This window comes from Haliotis rubra, unplaced genomic scaffold (assembly GCF_003918875.1).
Source record: "Haliotis rubra isolate DU_JTF1 unplaced genomic scaffold, ASM391887v1 Scf40, whole genome shotgun sequence".
NCBI classification, from domain to species: Eukaryota; Metazoa; Mollusca; class Gastropoda; order Lepetellida; family Haliotidae; genus Haliotis; species Haliotis rubra.
Window position 1 is genome coordinate 123,398 of NW_025767080.1, and position 20,410 is coordinate 143,807.

Genomic DNA, 20,410 nt, shown 5'->3' on the forward strand with positions numbered 1-20,410 from the left:
TTGCTGATGTGGATTATAGTTATGTCTGACAAGACGGGTGGGGACAGTTGTTGCTGATGTGGATTATAGTTATGACTGACAAGACGGGTGGGGACAGTTGTTGCTGATGTGGATTATAGTTATGTCTGACAAGACGGGTGGGGACAGTTGTTGCTGATGTGGATTATAGTTATGACTGACAAGACGGGTGGGGACAGTTGTTGCTGATGTGGATTATAGTTATGTCTGACAAGACGGGTGGGGACAGTTGTTGCTGATGTGGATTATAGTTATGACTGACAAGACGGGTGGGGACAGTTGTTGCTGATGTGGATTATAGTTATGTCTGACAAGACGGGTGGGGACAGTTGTTGCTGATGTGGATTATAGTTATGTCTGACAAGACGGGTGGTGACAGTTGTTGCTGATGTGGATTATAGTTATGTCTGACAAGACCGGTGGTGACAGTTGTTGCTGATGTGGATTATAGTTATGTCTGACAAGACGGGTGGGGACAGTTGTTGCTGATGTGGATTATAGTTATGTCTGACAAGACGGGTGGTGACAGTTGTTGCTGATGTGGATTATAGTTATGACTGACAAGACGGGTGGGGACAGTTGTTGCTGATGTGGATGATAGTTATGTCTGACAAGACGGGTGGGGACAGTTGTTGCTGATGTGGATGATAGTTATGTCTGACAAGACGGGTGGGGACAGTTGTTGCTGATGTGGATTATAGTTATGACTGACAAGACGGGTGTGGGACAGTTGTTGCTGATGACAAGACGGGACATGTTGCTGATGTGGATTATAGTTATGACTGACAAGACGGGTGGGACAGTTGTTGCTGATGTGGATTATAGTTATGACTGACAAGACGGGTGGGGACAGTTGTTTCTGATGTGGATTATAGTTATGACTGACAAGACGGGTGGTGACAGTTGTTGCTGATGTGGATTATAGTTATGTCTGACAAGACGGGTGGGGACAGTTGTTGCTGATGTGGATTATAGTTATGTCTGACAAGACGGGTGGGACAGTTGTTGCTGATGTGGATTATAGTTATGTCTGACAAGACGGGTGGGGACAGTTGTTGCTGATGTGGATTATAGTTATGTCTGACAAGACGGGTGGGGACAGTTGTTGCTGATGTGGATTATAGTTATGTCTGACAAGACGGGTGGGGACAGTTGTTGCTGATGTGGATTATAGTTATGTCTGACAAGACGGGTGGGGACAGTTGTTGCTGATGTGGATTATAGTTATGTCTGACAAGACGGGTGGGGACAGTTGTTGCTAATGTGGATTATAGTTACGTCTGACAAGACGGGTGGGGACAGTTGTTGCTGATGTGGATTATAGTTATGTCTGACAAGACGGGTGGGGACAGTTGTTGCTGATGTGGATTATAGTTATGTCTGACAAGACGGGTGGGGACAGTTGTTGCTGATGGATTATAGTTATGTCTGACAAGACGGATTGACAGTTGTTGCTGATGTGGATTATAGTTATGTCTGACAAGACGGGTGGGGACAGTTGTTGCTGATGTGGATTATAGTTATGTCTGACAAGACGGGTGGGGACAGTTGTTGCTGATGTGGATTATAGTTATGTCTGACAAGACGGGTGGTGACAGTTGTTGCTGATGTGGATTATAGTTATGTCTGACAAGACGGGTGGTCGCTGTTGTTGTGTATATGTATAGTTGTTGCGATTGAAGGCAACTTTCAACTTAAACTCATTCCGGATAGAAAGACAATGTAGTGGCTTCCTGTCTTGACTTGTCTATTCTTATATTGCTGGCACAGGCTGCCCCCAAAAACCAAGCCAGATGGCCACGGGGAAATAAGTTGTTTACCCTCTAAAGACTTGATATATCATGTCAGAAGTAATATGTAAATGAAGCAACCATACCTAGACTATCTCTGAATATAGGTATTTATGAGACCTGGCACGTCACAGTGAAGATGAAGATCCAAGATGGAATTGATCTTTAGTAACCCATGCGTGTCGTAAGAGGCGACTAACGGGAACGGTTGGTCAGGTTCGCTGACTTGGTTGACACATGTCATCGGTTTCCAATTGCGCAGGTCGATGCTCATGCTGTTGATCACAGGATTGTCTGGTCCAGACTCGATTATTTACAGACCGCCGCCATATAGCTGGAATATTGCTGAATGCGGCGTAAAACGAAGACCAACTAACCAACAACCAACCAACTATTTAATAAATAGCAGCCCACGGCTACAAACGAACAAATCTATTTGTGTTATCAAGTCATCAAACATATATTGAAAACAGTTAAATCAGACATACAGAAAGCACAAGAAAAAGAGCCACCCCCACCCCCACCCCCTCTCTATTATCCATGTGGCTGTCCCTGAGACTTTTAACACTACAGGTGTATGTTAACGGAACAACTTCATGAAGCTATAGAGGTTACAAGTGTTGTTTGAATAACTTAAACTGAACACACAATGACAAACAGGCTGCTAGGCGGTTACGACATGTCTCTTTTAAATATTATTCTACACGACAATACAGAACCCACAACGGATAGTCCCAGTTATATTATGTAACGTCTCTATTGAACGTAACCCAGAGATTGCAGACTGGACACAGAGACAACCATGTAGATTCCAGCCCTGTTTCTGTTTCCTCCATGGTCGTCATAGTGGCACTGAACGACGTGTATACCCACAGCGAGACGAAAAGACCCATTGAAACCCTTTGTCAGAAATCTCTGGGGTGACACCGCTCCAACCTTACAGCTTGTATCTCTTCAAGTTACCGTTATTTATTGCACAGAAACCAGGGTAGGATTTCATTGGAAACACTGCTGCAACGCGACCCCTTTTATTCGCCACTCGGGCACAATCGAAGCGATATTTATCACATTCTGAGGCCAGTTCTCACTCCCTCGATTCAGTGGACCCGATCAGCTAACCAGCTCGAGTTGTGTTACCAAGATATCTTGGGTATGACGTCGGGAACACACACACGCATATATACCGTGGTGGGGAACGTTATCTACTGGACTGTCCGTATTCCAACACAGTGCCTCCACGCACTGTGACCAGTTTCTCGTGCCCTGGAGATGTTAGACAAGTTGTGTGTAATGTTTTCTGACTGACTCTGTGATTTCTCGATTCCAGTCCCGCTCATTGTGCCGCCCTTAAAGGGTCCCAAGAAGCTCTCCGGCTCCTTCAAAAGAATAAAGCGGATCTGTGGTCGCCTAGCCAACAAGGGAACTACCCCATACACGAGGCGACTCACGGGGGACATGCTGGTAGGTTTATCTGGCCAGTTTGTATCTGCAGTTTGCTTACTAGTATCTAATTAATGTGTATACCTGATATTGAACCGAACAGTGTAGATACGTGGCTGCTCCATGTATAATTGAAATTTGGCATTGTTAGAAATGTTTTCAGATCTAGTGAGAGAGTAAGCCAGCTTTACACTGCTTTGAAGCCGATGGGTTTAAACCTTGACCGTTTTGGTGAAAGCCGCGAACAGTGGTATAGTGCTGACACAGCAGGACACATCTGGGATTCGAACCCACTATCATAGTTTTCTGGCGCACCCTGCGCCGTGAAAGAGCCTTAAAGTTAGCTACACATACCCTACGGTTTAATTTAGATTATATGACAATATTTGTTATCATTAAGATGGTATCTAGGTATGCATGGTTAATGTACATACGTGACGTCAGCTCGTATAAAACCACAATAATATGAAATCTGTGGTGAAAGCAAAGTCCATTGTACGATTCAGAATTTATCAAAGGTAAATCTTTATGTATCATTATCAAAAGGTGATGATGCCAAAAAGGAAGCCAAGGGTGTGGTCACACGCGTCACAAACACATGCATAGTCAGAGGTCACAAACACATGCATAGTCAGAGGTCACATACACATGCATAGTCAGAGGTCACAAACACATGCATAGTCAGAGGTCACAAACACATACAAGGGCAAGTCAGAGGTCACAAACACATACAAGGGCAAGTCAGATGTCACAAACACGTGCAAAGGCAGTCAGAGGTTACATGGGTATTAAAATCCTGAAACGCATACGGCTTCCGATATCTGCCATGCCAACACACATGCATCTGAATGTCGACAACCCTGTCCATAGAAGGAGCAGTAAGACGTGTAGGCATGTGTGTTTGTGGGTGGTGGGGAGGTGTGAGACGTGTAGGCATGTGTGTTTGTGAGGGGGTGGGGAGGTGTGAGACGTGTAGGCATGTGTGTTTGTGAGGGGGTAGGGAAGTGTGAGACGTGTAGGCACGTGTGTGTGTTGGGGTGGGAGGGTGAGGGGATGCGGTTTTAGGGGTGGTTAGGTGACGACGTGTAGGCATGTGTGTTTGTGAGGGGTGGGGAGGTGTGAGACGTGTAGGCATGTGTGTTTGTGAGGGGGTGGGGAGGTGTGAGACGTGCAGGCATGTGTGTTTGTGAGGGGGTGGGGAAGTCTGAGACGTGTAGGCATATGTGTTTGTGAGGGAGTGGGAGGTGTGAGACGTGTAGGCATGTATGTTTGTGAGGGCGTTGGGAGCTGTAAGACGTGTAGGCGTGTGTGTTTGCGAGGGGGTGGGGAAGCAATGCGACGCTGTCCGGGAACGAAGGATCTATGTTGGTGTTGTGATGAGATTCAATCTCGACCCTGAGATCAATACACTTCTCTGACATGTTGATCCCTTGAGTAGTACCCGCACTGCTGTTGTTCCATGTCGTTGTTCCGTGTCCCAACACATAGCAAGATACTGCGCTATCTCTGTGTCTAAAAGTGGTTAACATAATTGGCTGTGTACGTTTAAATGAAAACAGCACGCTTTGACCAAACACATCGAGAATCTCTATAATCCCATTCCAACAACCTGAATCGATATCTGTGATCATATGTTATCAACAACAGTTCATTCCACTGACTATACAACATGATTGAACTTTGTCGCTTTAAGTGTCGTACTTAAACTTTTCAAACATTACTGTCTGTACTGACCCTTTTCATGAAACACCTTTTCATCTTTTATGAAACACCTTTTCACCTTTTATGAAACACTTTTTCACCTTTAATATAACACCCACCCCTTCCGCTCTGCTGAATGCCCCCTTCAACCCCCTCTACTGGAGTCTCCCCTACCGTTTCATTTTTTTGGTTGCAATATATCCCCGATTTGTGTCCCTGTATTTTATTTGCTCATGGCTGCCGGTAGATACTGTATGTATACTCTAGAGCAGTAAGCCCCCGTACAACAATAAACCCTGTCACTGAAAGGGAAGGGGGTGGCCGGGGTGGTGTCGTTACGGGTGATTCCACAAACCCAGGTATCTGAACATTTCTATCACAGCGCGATCAACACGAAACAGCACCTAAGTGTGTAAAGTCATCCTACATACAATGTACATACCCGTAATGTGAGGAACTATCTCATCAAACAGTGTTTTTTACATCGAGACAACGCACAACCTGGCTGGTCTCTGGGAAGACTCAACAAAGCGATTGTTAGCGTGGAAATCAATACCCATACACAACGTGTACCCTGTGTCGGTGGGTTATCATACAGCTAATCTTCAACTTGTCCTCTGAGGGTTTCTTCTTGTAAATGCAATTAACGAGTTGAGTTTTCACGTCACAAGTAGGCAAGTGGTGCTTAAATCAATATTAATATTACCAATAGACGGTGCACATTCAGATGCTCGGGGACATGTAAACATGTATTGGTTGCACACGCGAGAAGCAAATATTTCCAGGGAACCCGAGAGAAACGTTGAAGGGACAAAAGACCGAGGTGACTCATTCAGCGAATCGTTTGTGTGGTTGTAACGGATGAATCCTACTGAACTACGACATCCAACTTGTTTATGATGTCATCGACCGGTAATCAGAGGGTTGGTCAGGAAAATATTATTTAGATTTATTCAAAAAAGATAATTGTAAAGTCAATGTCCTAAGCAAAATGAGTTATTGCCCTACATGTATCGATGATGCTCCGTTCAAAGAAAGAAGTTATTAGTGTCTTTAAGCAGTTAGTGGACAAGTAATAGTTCTCGAAAAAGCAACCTTGAATATTACACCATCGATCCATTAACCTGTTTAAGCAATCGGCATGTTAAACTATTCGTCGAAGTAAGTGGAAGCGATTCATAGTCCCCACTGACACCGTGAAATAAACCCCTTCATCGTCCTTATCTTTTACAAATTAACAGTGTTATCTGTCAACGTCCTTTCGTTTGAAGTCAATGCAGAAACTATATATATATTTAGTTGCTCAAAGTAAGTCAGGTGCTTCAGAAGTTTCCTTTCCACTGCATATATTAACATACATAAGTGATACATTAAAGAGACAACATTCCTGCTACTGTAAAAATAGTTCGTACAGATTCAATCCAACAGTACCACTTTATTTATTATACCTCTAGTTGGTGAACGACCTCGTGGTATGTGAATTCAATGTCCCCAATCTCGATTAGTTTTCACCAAGATCACAGGCAATATAACGAATACACACTGTACCTGATCGCTATACCACCCCAAGCCTGTAGACCCAGTGTTAACTGGGTAGATGTCACTGTTCCATGGTGTAAACAATTTCCCATTGGATATGTGACAATCTTCATAGGTTTGTTCCTTAGTGTTGGCTGACGGTGTCATGTGATATTGTATATCGAGATCGACTAAAGCTCGCTATTTCTACTGGTGTGAATGCCAGTCGTCGACTGTCTCCGGTGAATTAGATATAGTCAGCGAAGCATGAAGAAGTAACGGTAAACGAGTGTGATGTGATTAGAGGGTATAAAAGTGACCTCTCGGCACCTATATCGAATTGTAAAAGTCGATCATGGGTATTTGTAGGAATGGTGCAACGTAATTGACGTTTTATTTCTGTTCTGACCCTCTGATTATTAGGAGAAAATGCTTTGTGGGTGAAAACTGAGAATATATCAGCGAAATCTTTGCACTAACCATATGCAAGCCGCATATAAGTACAATACATTTCAGTTGAAATGCGCTCTTGTACATTTCGTGTACAATTATTGACTTAGATTCCACAAACATCTACATTTCTACCAAAGACGAGACGTACTTTTACACTTAAAAGAAATCGTCAGTGCTCATTTAAAGCGCTGCTTATTAAAACCAATTTCATTCTCGGTGACAAGACCCAAGATTTTGTTTGATAATTATCCTACTCCGAGGTAACCAAAGAACGAATCAATTTTCATGATTATGACAACCATGTAACGTTATGTGTTACAGATATTGTGCGGTTCTTCCTGACACAACGTGAAGATGAAGATGTTGTGGACCTAGCCAACGACGACGGTCGCACCTGTCTACATATATCAGCGCTAACCAATAACCTTAACATCTGTAAATTACTCTTAGATGCTGAAGCCAACGTCAACTCCGTCATGATGAGCAAGGTACGTCATAGTCAACCGCCTTCTCAACTCGTCACGTCATCGTAGTGATATCTACAAGGAAATGCTGCACTCAATGTCAACACTGTGCTTTAGTCGAGTTCGACTAAACCATTACGATATACTACTCAACTCAACTAAAATTTCGAAGGACTATATTTCAAATTCAAGAAATACTTTCATTTGTGAAATTTAGATATATTTTTTTCACATTTTTACGGAGTACAGATCACATGTCAAATATAATCAACGAAAGGGTGACAATTTCATACTTTTAACACCATCATGTACAGAATTCATGATAAAGAATATGTATTGCATTAAGAAACAACAGAGTCTAAACAGCTATGGACATACATGTATATTGATCTACAGTCTTTGCTTACTTTCAGTAATTTTAATGTGGACTATATACAAAGCAGATGATATATATATTAGGCAAATAAAGCATGTAACGATGACGAAAATTTTGTAAATTTATCATATGAGAAGGTTGTAAAAGCAATACATCTTGAAACATAATAGTATTGGTAACAAATTCTAGCAATATTTTTTGATCCGGTACTATTGCATACCTTCGGTTGTGAGAAATTGTCTGTTTTATAAGAAGCAAATTTATATTCAAAGGATCATTTCGCTTTTCCTTTAATCTAAATGGTATAATTTGTGGAGTAAGTTTAATCCTTATTCCAGCAACAGACATGAGCCACTCTTCAACTTTTCTCCACAATCTATTTATCAAATTACAATCCCAAAATAGGTGCAAAATGGTTTTATTAGAAATATTACAATAGCTGCACAGTGATGAGTCACTGACGTATATTTTACGTAAGTAATAATCTGTGCATAAAATATTAATAATTTTCATTTGGAACCATCTTAATTCCGTACTCTGTGTACATCTAAATGGTATAATGTTGTAAGTTCTCCAATCTGATTCATCAATGTTATATAGATTCAAGTAGGGTTTCCCATTTTAAATTCGAGGCTGATTTCTTAAATATTGATTGGAGAAGAGTATTATGAAACAACTTGCTACCCTCATCAGAACCTAATAGTTTATTAATGTAGTAAGGTACTACAGGCAATTCTAGCGTTTAGGATTGCAATGTTATATTTGTTTTGTTTGTGAAATTTAGAATTGATATTACACCACTTCCAAGGCAATATTGAATAGTATTCGTAGGACCAAACCGACAAGAAGTATATGTTCATTCAGACAACACCTGGAATAACAAGACAGAGCAATATATATGTGAAATTTGCCTAAACCGACAGGTAGCTAGATACCGTCTCTCCAAAATTACGAAATGTTTACATTAACCACAACAAAGAAACGGTGTATTTGTGAACTCGCCGCTTTTCTACATCGACATGCACACCGTACTACACTTGACTTTTTTCCTTTTATGTTTCTTTTAAGTCAATAGCCGGTGATATCAGTTGAGCTCTACTTCCTGGCGGGAAAGGAATTCACATGAAATTGTACCCCATACCTTGCTCGTGTCGATACCCTTGGGTCACAGCCTATGGAGAGTGCTCATTGAAATATTTATGATTATTGCGGGGTAATAACTTCAAAACATGAACACTGAGTATAATCAGTCACCGCCGATAACTTTATCAAAGTTGTCACCATCGTCTGTCGAACAGATCCCATAGGACGTGAAAGGCTAAATAGTGCTATACATCATATGAATGACCGTAGTTCCGACACGAACACTGTGAATATGTCTTGCGCTTACATACATGTACTATGAACCTTTCGTAACTTTTTTATCAAGACTAATTTTCCTTGACCAAACATACAGAATTCATCAATCTGTCAGTTCTTATCTTCGTCGCCCAAAGGCCAATCAATAATTCAACGCATGATTGTAGACAATGGTTGTAAGAACAATAAGCCCGAACGAAGTGGGATTAAAGGTAGGTCGATGTTTGGATACAGTCGGTGATACAGCCAGCAAGATAAGCCCAACACCCCACGACCAACCTCGGACACACACTAGATGCCACAAGGCAGGGGCCAAACACGGCATTGAAAGGAGGTTGACTGATTCGTTTAAGGTCATGCCTGGCCTATTTAAAACACCATACTTTGCGCCATTCATTTGCAGTTACGACGTGTAAGTAATTGTTACATTTTTTGTCAAGTTTATTTTAGTTTGTGGGATCATTTATTTCTGGTGCGTCTGTGACTGGCGTTTACTTTCTGATCAACCTTAGTAATGAATATTGAGATAATATTGATATACGTATTTAGCTGATTGGGTTTTGTAGTACTGTGTTATCGATTCGATTTTTCTATTTCCTTCAGCAGTTTATGCTAGTCTTCTATGGGTCACTATCGACCCAGTTGGTCATTTTGTGAAGAGGGCTTAGACATGACCCATTGTCAACACTCAACTGATCACTTTCGTTAACGTCATTCATGACTTACTGTAGTTCGTTAAATGTTATTTTTATCTGAATCTGTCAGTTAAGCTCAACCTTGTCGCCCGAGACCATGTTTCGGTCACATGAAGGGCACTGGTTACAACATTAAGACCTAGGTTGGTAAACAACACAGTATAGCATTGTCATTTTGACAGTGTCTGACATAAAGTGACTCTCTTTATTAACCTATTCAGAAAGTGTATTTTGAGCCTTCTGTGTTGAAATTAAATGATAATAGTCACCATATTCACATCCATGAAAAGTTATAAAGAAAACAAGTCTAGTTTTATATCATATATTTCAATTTCAAACCCAAACAGAAACTTTTGACCCATTTGAAAATATGGTTGTTGGAGCTATTGTCCCTATTTCATATTGCACTCACTGTCCGTATGTTCCAGTAGAGGAGATTGAATGTATCTTACAAAAAATGTCAAACACTTAAACTTGTGTTCCTATTACAACAACGGCAAGGTTTAAGTGGCGATGTGGAACAAACCGCTTCTCTAGGTGAAGTAGGTTTCCACATATAAGCCACGTTGAGTTGTATTTAAGCCATCCAGTATTCATCGATTTTGGTTCCATAAATCTCAGTTTGATTTATGGAGTGTGTTTTAAGATTTAAACATGTGCCTCTTAGTGATTGCGTGCTTTGTTATTTCACGTTAAGCGTGGGCCACATGTGATTACAAACTACCCGCTGTGGCGAGTATAGACCAACGGAAATATTCGCGGAGTGAAGTGTGAGATTGTATCTATGTAGGTTGCTCATTGCGTAGTGAGGGTGGTAGGTCATTTGTCGACCCCTTCATTCCAATGAAGGTAATGCTGAGAATACTGTTCCTACATAATTCAATGACTTCCTCACAATGACAGAATGCATTTGTAATGCAGTAAAATGCAGTATTTAATCAGAAATCAATCAAATCAATCAAACACGACTGAGGTTCTTACTGAATACATTTCCAAATGCATTACTTGGGCCCACTGTATTCATATGTAAAGGATGCCATGCGGAAATATAGTTATTGTTACGTCGGATGATGCATAAGTTGTACTGGCAATGGAACCTTTACATTATTTAACATATACATTGAAATCTCCAAGGGCGCGTTAAATGTCATTACAGTGCGATCTCAATTATGTAAGGCCGTAGGATGAATCTATATCAACGGGAGTCAGTGTACAACTGCATTGTACATTTCACAGCATACATAAAATATAGACTGATATAGACTAAACCAGTGCTATCACGATATTTGATTCTAACCTAGCATTGGAATGAACATAATACTTGCATAAAAGTATGTTAGCACAATAGATTAGCCAACACGATTGATTGCAGTTGTATTGGCTTCCCCGTGCCTTCTACAGCGTATGTATTATATGGCCGCATTGTACACCTGTATGGCAGTGTTGTAGCTTGTATTAATGCATGCCATCGTCGGAGTCGGGTTCCAGATGGATAATGTCATGCTGCAGTGCAATAACCAGGATTCATTGTTTGTGGTAGAAATACCAAGGTAATAACTTTAACAGAACGGGGAAGAATACACGGCCTTGTCGACTCCTCTCTTCCACACGCAAGGCTTATATTGTAGGGTGGTACTCACATACCGTGTTGTCATTTTCAGGGAAAGTACTACACACCTACAGACGCTGCGCTTCTGAAGGGACATAGGGAGACGGGGGGACTATCTTATCTCTAAAGGGGGCAGAAAGGGGAGCTTCATTACCAACGATGCTGCTATTATCATTCAGAGAAACCTTAAGCTCAAAAGCAGACTAAGGCCGACTTCTTCAAAGGGGGAGAGTCAAGTCGCCGAAGAGACGGGATTCGAACAGGTTAGAGGTACTGTCACCAGAGAAGGTCGAGCCGCGAGAGGAGACAGAAGAGGTTCATATTGAGAGTGAAAATGTGAAAGATGAGGATTCCAAGCCTGATCCTGTTTCAACAACTGTGAGTTTACAGGCTCAGCGGAAGCAAACACCCGAAACTAAGGATGTGAAATCAACGGACTCAAAGAAAACTGAGAATACACCTGCAGATAAACAAAAGAGTCCAAATAGAACTGTGGATTCAGTGGATAATGACAATAAAACGTCTCCTCATAGGAAGGGGATTTTGAAACCAGCCAAGGAGAACGGCAAAGTTAACGCGGAATCGATGGGGTCGAGCCCTACAAAACAGACAAAGAAAGACGTGAAAGATGTGAAAGGTGTTCCTGAAGTCACCGCCGCCAATGGTACAGCCGATACGAATTCTCACAACAGTGTAGATTCTGGGGAGTTCTACCGGGCCAGCTCACAAAGGGAGAGCCACACGTCCGAACCACGGACTCGATCCAGGATGTCCAAGAGCAGCAGAATACTGGCCCAGGAGGTACAGGCGAGTGTGAGGCGGTATGAGGAGGAGAGACGCGCAGTCAGGGAGTATCACCAGTTAAGGAGGGCCCAGATTTACACCGGCCCCCTCTACGACATCGCCCTCTTCAGCAGCAGCTTCCACCAGAACAACAGGGAAGAGGCTTTCGGTACCCATGACAATGACCGACCTGCCAAGAGGCAAACCTTCTACTCAATGTCACATTCCAGTGAACATGTCAACGGTAAGACCTCATATATGTACGTTTTGTATGATGTCTTAGGGATTCAATGTAGCTGGATGGGGTCGATAAGGACGAACCGTTTTTTTGTGACAGGGCATGTTTTCGGTCACTGTTTGAAAACGTGCAATTGTATTTTCAGGAATAGATCTTGTTTTCCAAAACAAGTCCAGGTGGGGTGCGGGGTGGGATGGACCACAAAAACAGTTCAGGACATCCAGAATCCAACACCTTGTTTTACAAAAAGATAGTCTTTAGCTTTCAACCAGCCGGTAAATTACCGCAGACCTTCCGCTTCCGGGCTGACGCAAGGATGGGGTTTGGTGATGGTGGCTTAGGTTTAGTCAGTTGTTCAATAAGGGACCGTCCAGAATTTATGGCTAGAGGGGGTGATGATGATTTTTATGGAGAAGCATGTACAATGTGAATGACACACCCCCTCCCCCCAAAAACCTTAATGTACAATAGTAAGTGACCCCCTGCATGTCATGTACAAATCGTTGATGAACCCTATGGATATTCAACTTCTTTAATATAATATGAGCTACGTTTCGGTGTAGCTACTAACTGTTATTACAATTATCATATTACATTAAAGAAGTTGTATCATAGAACTCTCCTCGTTGTTCATCACACCAACTTCTAAATGCGACTCAAAGAAATGATGAACCCCTACCTCATCAGAACAAAATGGGTGACCCCCCTTAAAATCATCATCACACCCCCAACCCCCTCCTTAAATTATGATAGGTCCGTAAGGACAGGTCAAATGGTAGTGGCCGCAACACATACCCATCCAAACTGGACAGTTGTAGTGGCTGACTGTTAGACTGACCAATATGGCGCATGTGGCTGGGTGTAACATACAGAAGGGAAACACGACCCGTCATTGCAAGATGATACGGCACAATAGCCTCACAAAACACACTGTCGTATTGATTTTTGGCACTGTTGATGGTAGATTGCAATGTGGAGACACGCGACGCGAGACAGAAGCTACTGTTTTTACCTCGTCGGGTAAAGAAATGTGTAACTGAAATAAAAGAGAAAGTTATTTCATGGCAGTGGGAAGATTTGGCCTAGATTGTTAATTTGCACGACATTCGTTCATGACTAAAGAATACAGTAATTTTTGCAATTGTAGGTGGAGATCGCTAGACCGTCACATTTCTTTCATCACTCGGGACATAACAGTTCTTACATGAGGTCACTGGATAACCCCTCCCGAGACATCACCAATTGGCATACCACATTTTACGATATAGTAATGTCAATGCGTCACCATGTTTTGCAAACTCTCTTTTAAAGTAATTTTGTGTGACATTGGTATTCGCTATGTACTTTGCCACATTGGATTCCCAGTATTTAACTTGGTTATTACATATTGTTACATGTTGCAGGTGACATGGAGTTCTCGTCTCGGACTGACGATCACACACAGGCGAGAGCTTCGGGAAAGGTATTCACTACGTTTCACTTTCTCTTGAACTCGTGAATATCCTGATCAGAGTGCAAAATAACGGGATCAGGTGGTCAGATTTGTCTGATGTATCGTAGCCACACAACGCTGTGTTCTTTATTGATGAACACAGTTTTGATCACTTTTAAACAGAGAGTCATGTTAGAATACGCCAGTAATATATGGATATGGATATTATGGGTACTTGTCTGGATACATACATGTAACCCCATTAATGTCGAGTATGACATGATAGTTGACTACAACTATGCTCGGCTTGAAGGATATTTAGGTTCCCTTGAGTGACTGATGAACTAAAAGCTGAATTAAGTAGACTTGTATTGTATTGGTGACATTGTTTCAGGCTCAGAAGGCTAAAGTGAAGTCAGATTCAAACCTTGCAAGACAGCCATCATTAACGAGGAAACCAAAGAAAATGAACCAAAAATCCAACGAGGTCAGTCTTTTAATTTAGATGTTTTTAAATACACCTGGGCGCATAATGCCGATTAATGTACCCTATCGTTGTAACCAGGGACAGTATATATTGTGTTATTACGTCTACCCTATTGTTGTAACCTAGGACAGTATATATTGTGTTATGGTCTTATTGCGTCTACCCTATTGTTGTAACCTGGGACAGTATATATTGTGTTATTACGTCTCCCCTATTGTTGTAACCTAGGACAGTATATATTGTGTTATGGTGCTATTACGTCTACCCTATTGTTGTAACCGGGGGCAGTATATATTGTGTTATGGTGCTATTACGTCTCCCCTATTGTAACCTTGGAACAGTATATATTGTGTTATTACGTCTCCCCTATTGTTGTAACCTAGGACAGTATATATTGTGTTATGGTGCTATTACGTCTACCCTATTGTTGTAACCGGGGGCAGTATATATTGTGTTATGGTGCTATTACGTCTCCCATATTGTAACCTGGGAACAGTATATATTGTGTTATTACGTCTCCCCTATTGTTGTGACATGGGAACAGGATGTATTGTGTTATTACATCTCCCCTATTGTTGTGACATGAGCACTGGATGCATTGTGTTGTTAATTACGTCTACTGTTGTTACACTACAGGACAGACAGCAGAAAGAAAAGGATGTTGAACATCTGGCCAATCGGACCGAGCAGCTGTATACTGACCTCAACAACAAGGCCGCTGCCAGTGTCCAGTCCGCCAAACAGATGAACAATGAACTCAGGTCTTCCATTGACCAGGACGCTAACAGGGGCAAGAGGGCCACTCCACAAAACGGGCATAGGTAGGTTAGAGGCAAGAGGGCCTCACCACAAAACGGGCATAGGTAGGTTAGAGGCAAGAGGGCCACGCCACAACACGGACATAGGCAGGTTAGAGGCAAGGGGGCCATGCCACAAAACGGGCATAGGTAGATTAGAGGCAAGAGGGCCACGCCACAAAACGGACATAGATCATGGGTGACAGGGGCCATGACTGACAACGGGCATAGGCAGGTCGGGATGATAGTGAAAACAGACAGCGATACACACACCAACCCACCCGATATTTAGAAGAAAGCAACAATGTCATTAGAATAACAAGGGCGGTGGGGTAGCCTAATGGTTAAAGCGTTGGCTCGTCACGCCGAAGACCCGGGTTCGAATCCCCACATGGGTACAATGCGTGAAGCCCATTTCTGGTGTCCCCCGCCGTGATATTGCTGGAATATTGCTAAAAGCGGCGTAAAACCAAACTCAGTCAGTCAGTCAGGCATTAGAATAACAGGGAACCTGCATACGGTTTTACATATGATTTTACGAATGATTATATCAGTATTGACTCGCAAACAATGTGATACTCCATGAAGCGCCGTAAAATGTCCATGTGTAAAGCTGCATAGCGGGAACCATAAAACTGAACTAACTTTGTCTTCAGTATTGAGAACGAAACGAAGAAGAGTCGCAGGGAACGACAGAGAGATGAACAGAAACGCAAGGAAGAGGAGTTCCACCGTCTCCTGGTCAAGGCTTACAGACCGGACACGTGCTTGTCGGACCAGAAAGGTAAATTCTCACTACCGCCAAGAAGTACATCCTAATGATGGATCACACCAGTCTGCTGCTGGTATGTTTGTTTGTTGTTTAACGCCGAAGTCGGCAACAGTCCATTTATATGACGACAAGTACTCTTGACATCATGAACTTCGGCTTGCTGAAGGCCGATTCAAATCGTATCTTAACCAGTAGTACCATCTAGCATGATCCCGGACATAGCGGAAAGGGTTGAATAGTTATGAAGGTCGTATTGGAATGTGACCTTAGCACTGAGGTGTAACTTCCATTCTTTAACAGTGTAATGTTACGATTTGTGGTACAGGTAAAAGGTGCCAAATCGTCACTATATTGTATCAGCGACGATTTTGCTACATGGATTAAGTAGAGACCAGCGTGACTTTCAGATGTTTGTAGCATTTGCGAGGTAGCACATTGGTCATATAGCTCTCTATTTGTGCAAGGACTTGGTTCGATTCTGATAATGGTGACACGATCCTGCTCTGTTACAAGTCAGATATAGCAGTAATATTTCTACAAAGGAACATTGAAGCCTACGTGGTTTTGAGTCCTCAAGGGCAGCCATAAATAGAACCATTTCACCTATTTTTCATCTGTGACATGCACAACGAGGCCAGTAAATCCGTGTTTGTGTTGGTCGTTCTGTTATGTTTTTGTCAAGAGCAACCAACGAGATGAAGCTATTTCCGTGTCATATTAATGCATGTTCTGAACTTATATTATATTTTAATGAAAACAACTAAGGACATAATATAATGTATATATTTTATCACCTATGTTTCGCAGAATTGTATTATCCCCATGAGAATACAGACATATACAATTTGTCCTCTTCTTGCTTTACTTGACGAATGCTGCCAAACATTCTTAAACATACTAACAATTGAACATACTGCTTTCCTCAAGAAAGATTCTGGTATTTTACTGTTCACCTGTACTGTTTCCCAGGTAAAGACGGATCAGGGAGAGGCAGAAACTCGGCCATGGGTCTAACCCGGTCTAAGACCATGGTGTCTACACAGGGCACACCCTCCCACTCCAGACCCGTGTCCGTCTACTCCAAGCGCTCCACCGCCAGTCAGCCCCGCACTTCCAGACCTACCACCACCATCATGACCCCTTACGGCACACGCAGAGTTCCCACTGGGGAACAAACAGGTACGTCATGGAGGTCACGCCTTATATTGAGTATAGGGTAGCCTAGTGGTTTAAACACTGCCTTATCACGCTGCAGGATCCACACTGGAACATGGTGTGAGGTTCATTTCTGGTGCTTCAACTTTTCTTTTCCGAAATCTCTACGGACACTACTGACAAAAAGATGTGATTGTAAAGCTCGTGTGACGTTGCTTGAATGGTATATTTGGTATTATAAACTAGACATCTTTTCAGTAGAACCTATTTAAGCTGTACCGTTTACTGTGAAATCGTACAGATGAGCATATTTTCAAGTCAGTACAGGGGAGTAATGTGTGTAGTATGTATGTTCTAACGGACAACAGGGTCGGTCTAAACATACCTTGGTTTTTCTAGTTGATACCTTCCAAATACGTCCTAGGACCTGCATCAGATAAGCCTTAGTGTGCCCGGATATAACTGACATACTGTTCAGAATCTTCCAAACTAATTCAACTTTTCCTAACGCGTTGTTTCTACCTTTCTCACTTTTCAGTCCTTCCTGTTATTGACACGAAACAAGACGACAAGACGAAACAAAATGGGAAACATCCTCTGAAGGAGTCCGAAGTTTGACGACACTTGGCTCTATCCTGAAGCCAGCTGGACTTCTTGTAACTGTTTATTAAAGATCTCTGTGATAATACTTGTGACTGTTTGCGTGATGCCTATGGCTGATAGTGTGTGGAAGAAATTTTATGAATATTCGTGGATACAAGATGCATTTTCAAATCAGGAGTGTAGCTAGGTGTTTAATGCATAAATATAAACAACAATTACAAAGTGAAAGGTTTTTTCCCATTTTTTTCACTGAATGAAAGGTCTTCTATGTAGATACACCATTCCCTGTCCGGTGCTGATGATAACACACTGTTGATTGTGGACAGTGGTGACATTTATCACTTCATTGGTCACTTCATTGTAATTTTTAACTAATTTGTGCAGACATTTGATTCAAATTCCCATGTGTTGCAGATTAGTTGAAAGTCTTGATCTTTCACCTTAGACAATGATTCTGATAGTTTTAGATATTACGAGGAGGAATGTTCACAGAACGGTGAGTCGACTGGTCAGTCGCCTGTCCTAGTTTTCGATTCAGACTTGGGTCCAATATGTTTCGCCCTTTCGTCTTTTAGAAGCGACCTGTCTTAAAATCATATAACAGAACCGTGAAAGTCGTACATTGAACCTATATGTGACACTGTCCAGTAAAACCGATTTCACTACTGACAATATGAGGTTTATGTTTCCACGTAGTGGTTTTCTATGGAGACATATAGCCAATATATAGTTTGCCAAAGATACACCTTCAGCATCACTGGTGCCAAACCCCTGTAGAAGCAGCATTAGTCTGGTTAGAACGTTGTATCATGTCTAAGCCATGGTAACTTCTGGTTGCAGAACTGTTAGAGGTATTACTTCATGTACATGCAAAGTTTAGGTTTGATGTATTTATCTATTGTTTCTTATGACCCTCGACCCTTATTATTATTATGTTCAAAATGAATGAATACCGCAAAGGGAGATCTTGGTAGTGTCAAGTGTTGGTTAAGCTCATCAGTTCGGGGTATTGATGTTGGTCAGTCTTGCTAAAATTATTACATTATCTAGATTTCATATTTGCTATATTATCATTATTAATTGGTGTTCAAATGTCTTAAAATACAATATTTTGCACATGCAAGACCGTCAGATTCGCAATGGAGTGACCCGCTTTATATTTCGTGCCCCACAGTTCGTGAGCAAAAAGATTCTCGTGGTGCATTAAAATCAAGTTTAATGTTACAGATTACTGACCTTTTCTGAAAATATTCTTGATCTGTAACCATTCAAGAAACATTGCCTCTCTCCTATGCTGACTGACCCCTAAACACATGTGTTATTAGCGTTAACCGTTTGAAATGAGCATCTGTCAGCTATGTGAAACCTCCTGGATATATTGGTTCCAAGCGGAATCTGTACTTGCATGCATGCGTTTTTTACACTCCACCATTCCTAACTACGGATACACGTTCGACTGACCATACTTTGAGCTGACGAATGATGGACTGAACGCCATGCCACCGCGGGCATGTCACCGGTTGAACACTGTGTGCTAGTTCAGCAACCGACTCTACCACTGAAGTTCACGTTCATTTGGTAGTCATGACAGCAACTTGTTCCGTTGGTTGTTGTTTTGCATACAAATCAGTACTGCTGAATTCAAAGTAGCTATGCAAATCTTTAGTTATGCCACGTTCTTCGATGTTCCTATATATTTATATGCATGTAGCATGTCAGCATTGACCTCTTTCGTTGTACACATCTGAACAGCCAAACCATTGCCCATCGCGTGAAGACGAGTTGGGACCACCAGCTCGGACATTGTCGATTTTACCTGATTTTATTTATCTGATCGGGTAATATAACGAATATTTGTACATACTGTTAATTTATAATACAATATTTCAAATGAATTAGTTGTTGTTATTTTGAGCATTTGTTAATGCGTGTATTTTCCCACTTTAGTGTCCACATGACGATATTATGTTACCAAAACAACTTGGACCGTTGGAGAATCGTGGACATTGCTGAGTGACCATTGGTGCCGACCTGTGGCCTGCTGATAAAATATAGCAGTGGCCCCTCTCGGCCTGAATGGACAGGGGCTCACAGACAACATACACAGACGTCATGTACGTCCTAGAGCAACACCGACTATACTGTACCTATGAACGGAGAGAAATATGTCCAAGGATTCCTTTCTGGCCTCATCTGCATAATGAGGATTGGAGTGCTAACCTACATCACGTGACACAGATAACGTGGGTCGATGTTCATGCTATCGACCACTTGCATCCACTATTTACCGGCCTCCGTCATATAGCTGGAGTATTGCTGACTGCAGCGTTCACTGAGCTTAGCCCGTCCCACACATGTAGTGGAAGCTTGGTAATTATTCGCCTTCTCTGAAACAGATATACAACATTTCTGTATAATTAAAATTACGCTCGGGGCCATGGATACTGGCACCCGTGAAGATCCGGGTTAGAATGAACCTTAAGTTACCCATGCTTGTCGTAAGAGGCGACTAACGGGACCGAGTGGTCAGGCTCGCTGACTGGGTTGCGTAGATCGATGTTCATACTGTTGATCCCAGGATTGTCTGGTCCAGATCCGATTATTCACAGACCGCCGCCATATAGCTGGAATATTGCTGAGTGCGGCCTAAAACTCAACTCACTCACATGGATGCTGGTTAGAGTTGTGTCCCTTTGGCGTTCCCAGTACCCAGTATGATC

The 20,410-nt window shown here is 42.0% G+C and overlaps 2 protein-coding genes across 2 annotated transcripts in view; both read left to right on the forward strand.

Moving 5' to 3' along the window:
• Positions 1–3,221, forward strand: part of LOC124287405 (serine/threonine-protein phosphatase 6 regulatory ankyrin repeat subunit C-like) — a 41,053-nt gene extending 37,832 nt beyond the window's left edge. The window contains exon 8 of the mRNA XM_046723939.1: positions 3,136–3,221. The gene's annotated coding sequence lies outside the window, so the exon portion shown is untranslated. The remainder of the gene's footprint in view (positions 1–3,135) is intronic.
• Positions 3,222–11,568: 8,347 nt separating this feature from the next.
• Positions 11,569–19,585, forward strand: LOC124287406 (splicing regulatory glutamine/lysine-rich protein 1-like). The gene is made up of 7 exons (XM_046723942.1): positions 11,569–12,450; positions 13,848–13,906; positions 14,271–14,363; positions 15,000–15,184; positions 15,817–15,944; positions 16,902–17,111; positions 17,626–19,585. The coding sequence occupies exons 1-7, from the start codon at positions 12,009–12,011 to the stop codon at positions 17,703–17,705; spliced, it is 1,197 nt and encodes a 398-aa protein (XP_046579898.1). The 5' UTR covers positions 11,569–12,008; the 3' UTR covers positions 17,706–19,585.
• The last annotated feature ends 825 nt before the right edge of the window (positions 19,586–20,410 follow it).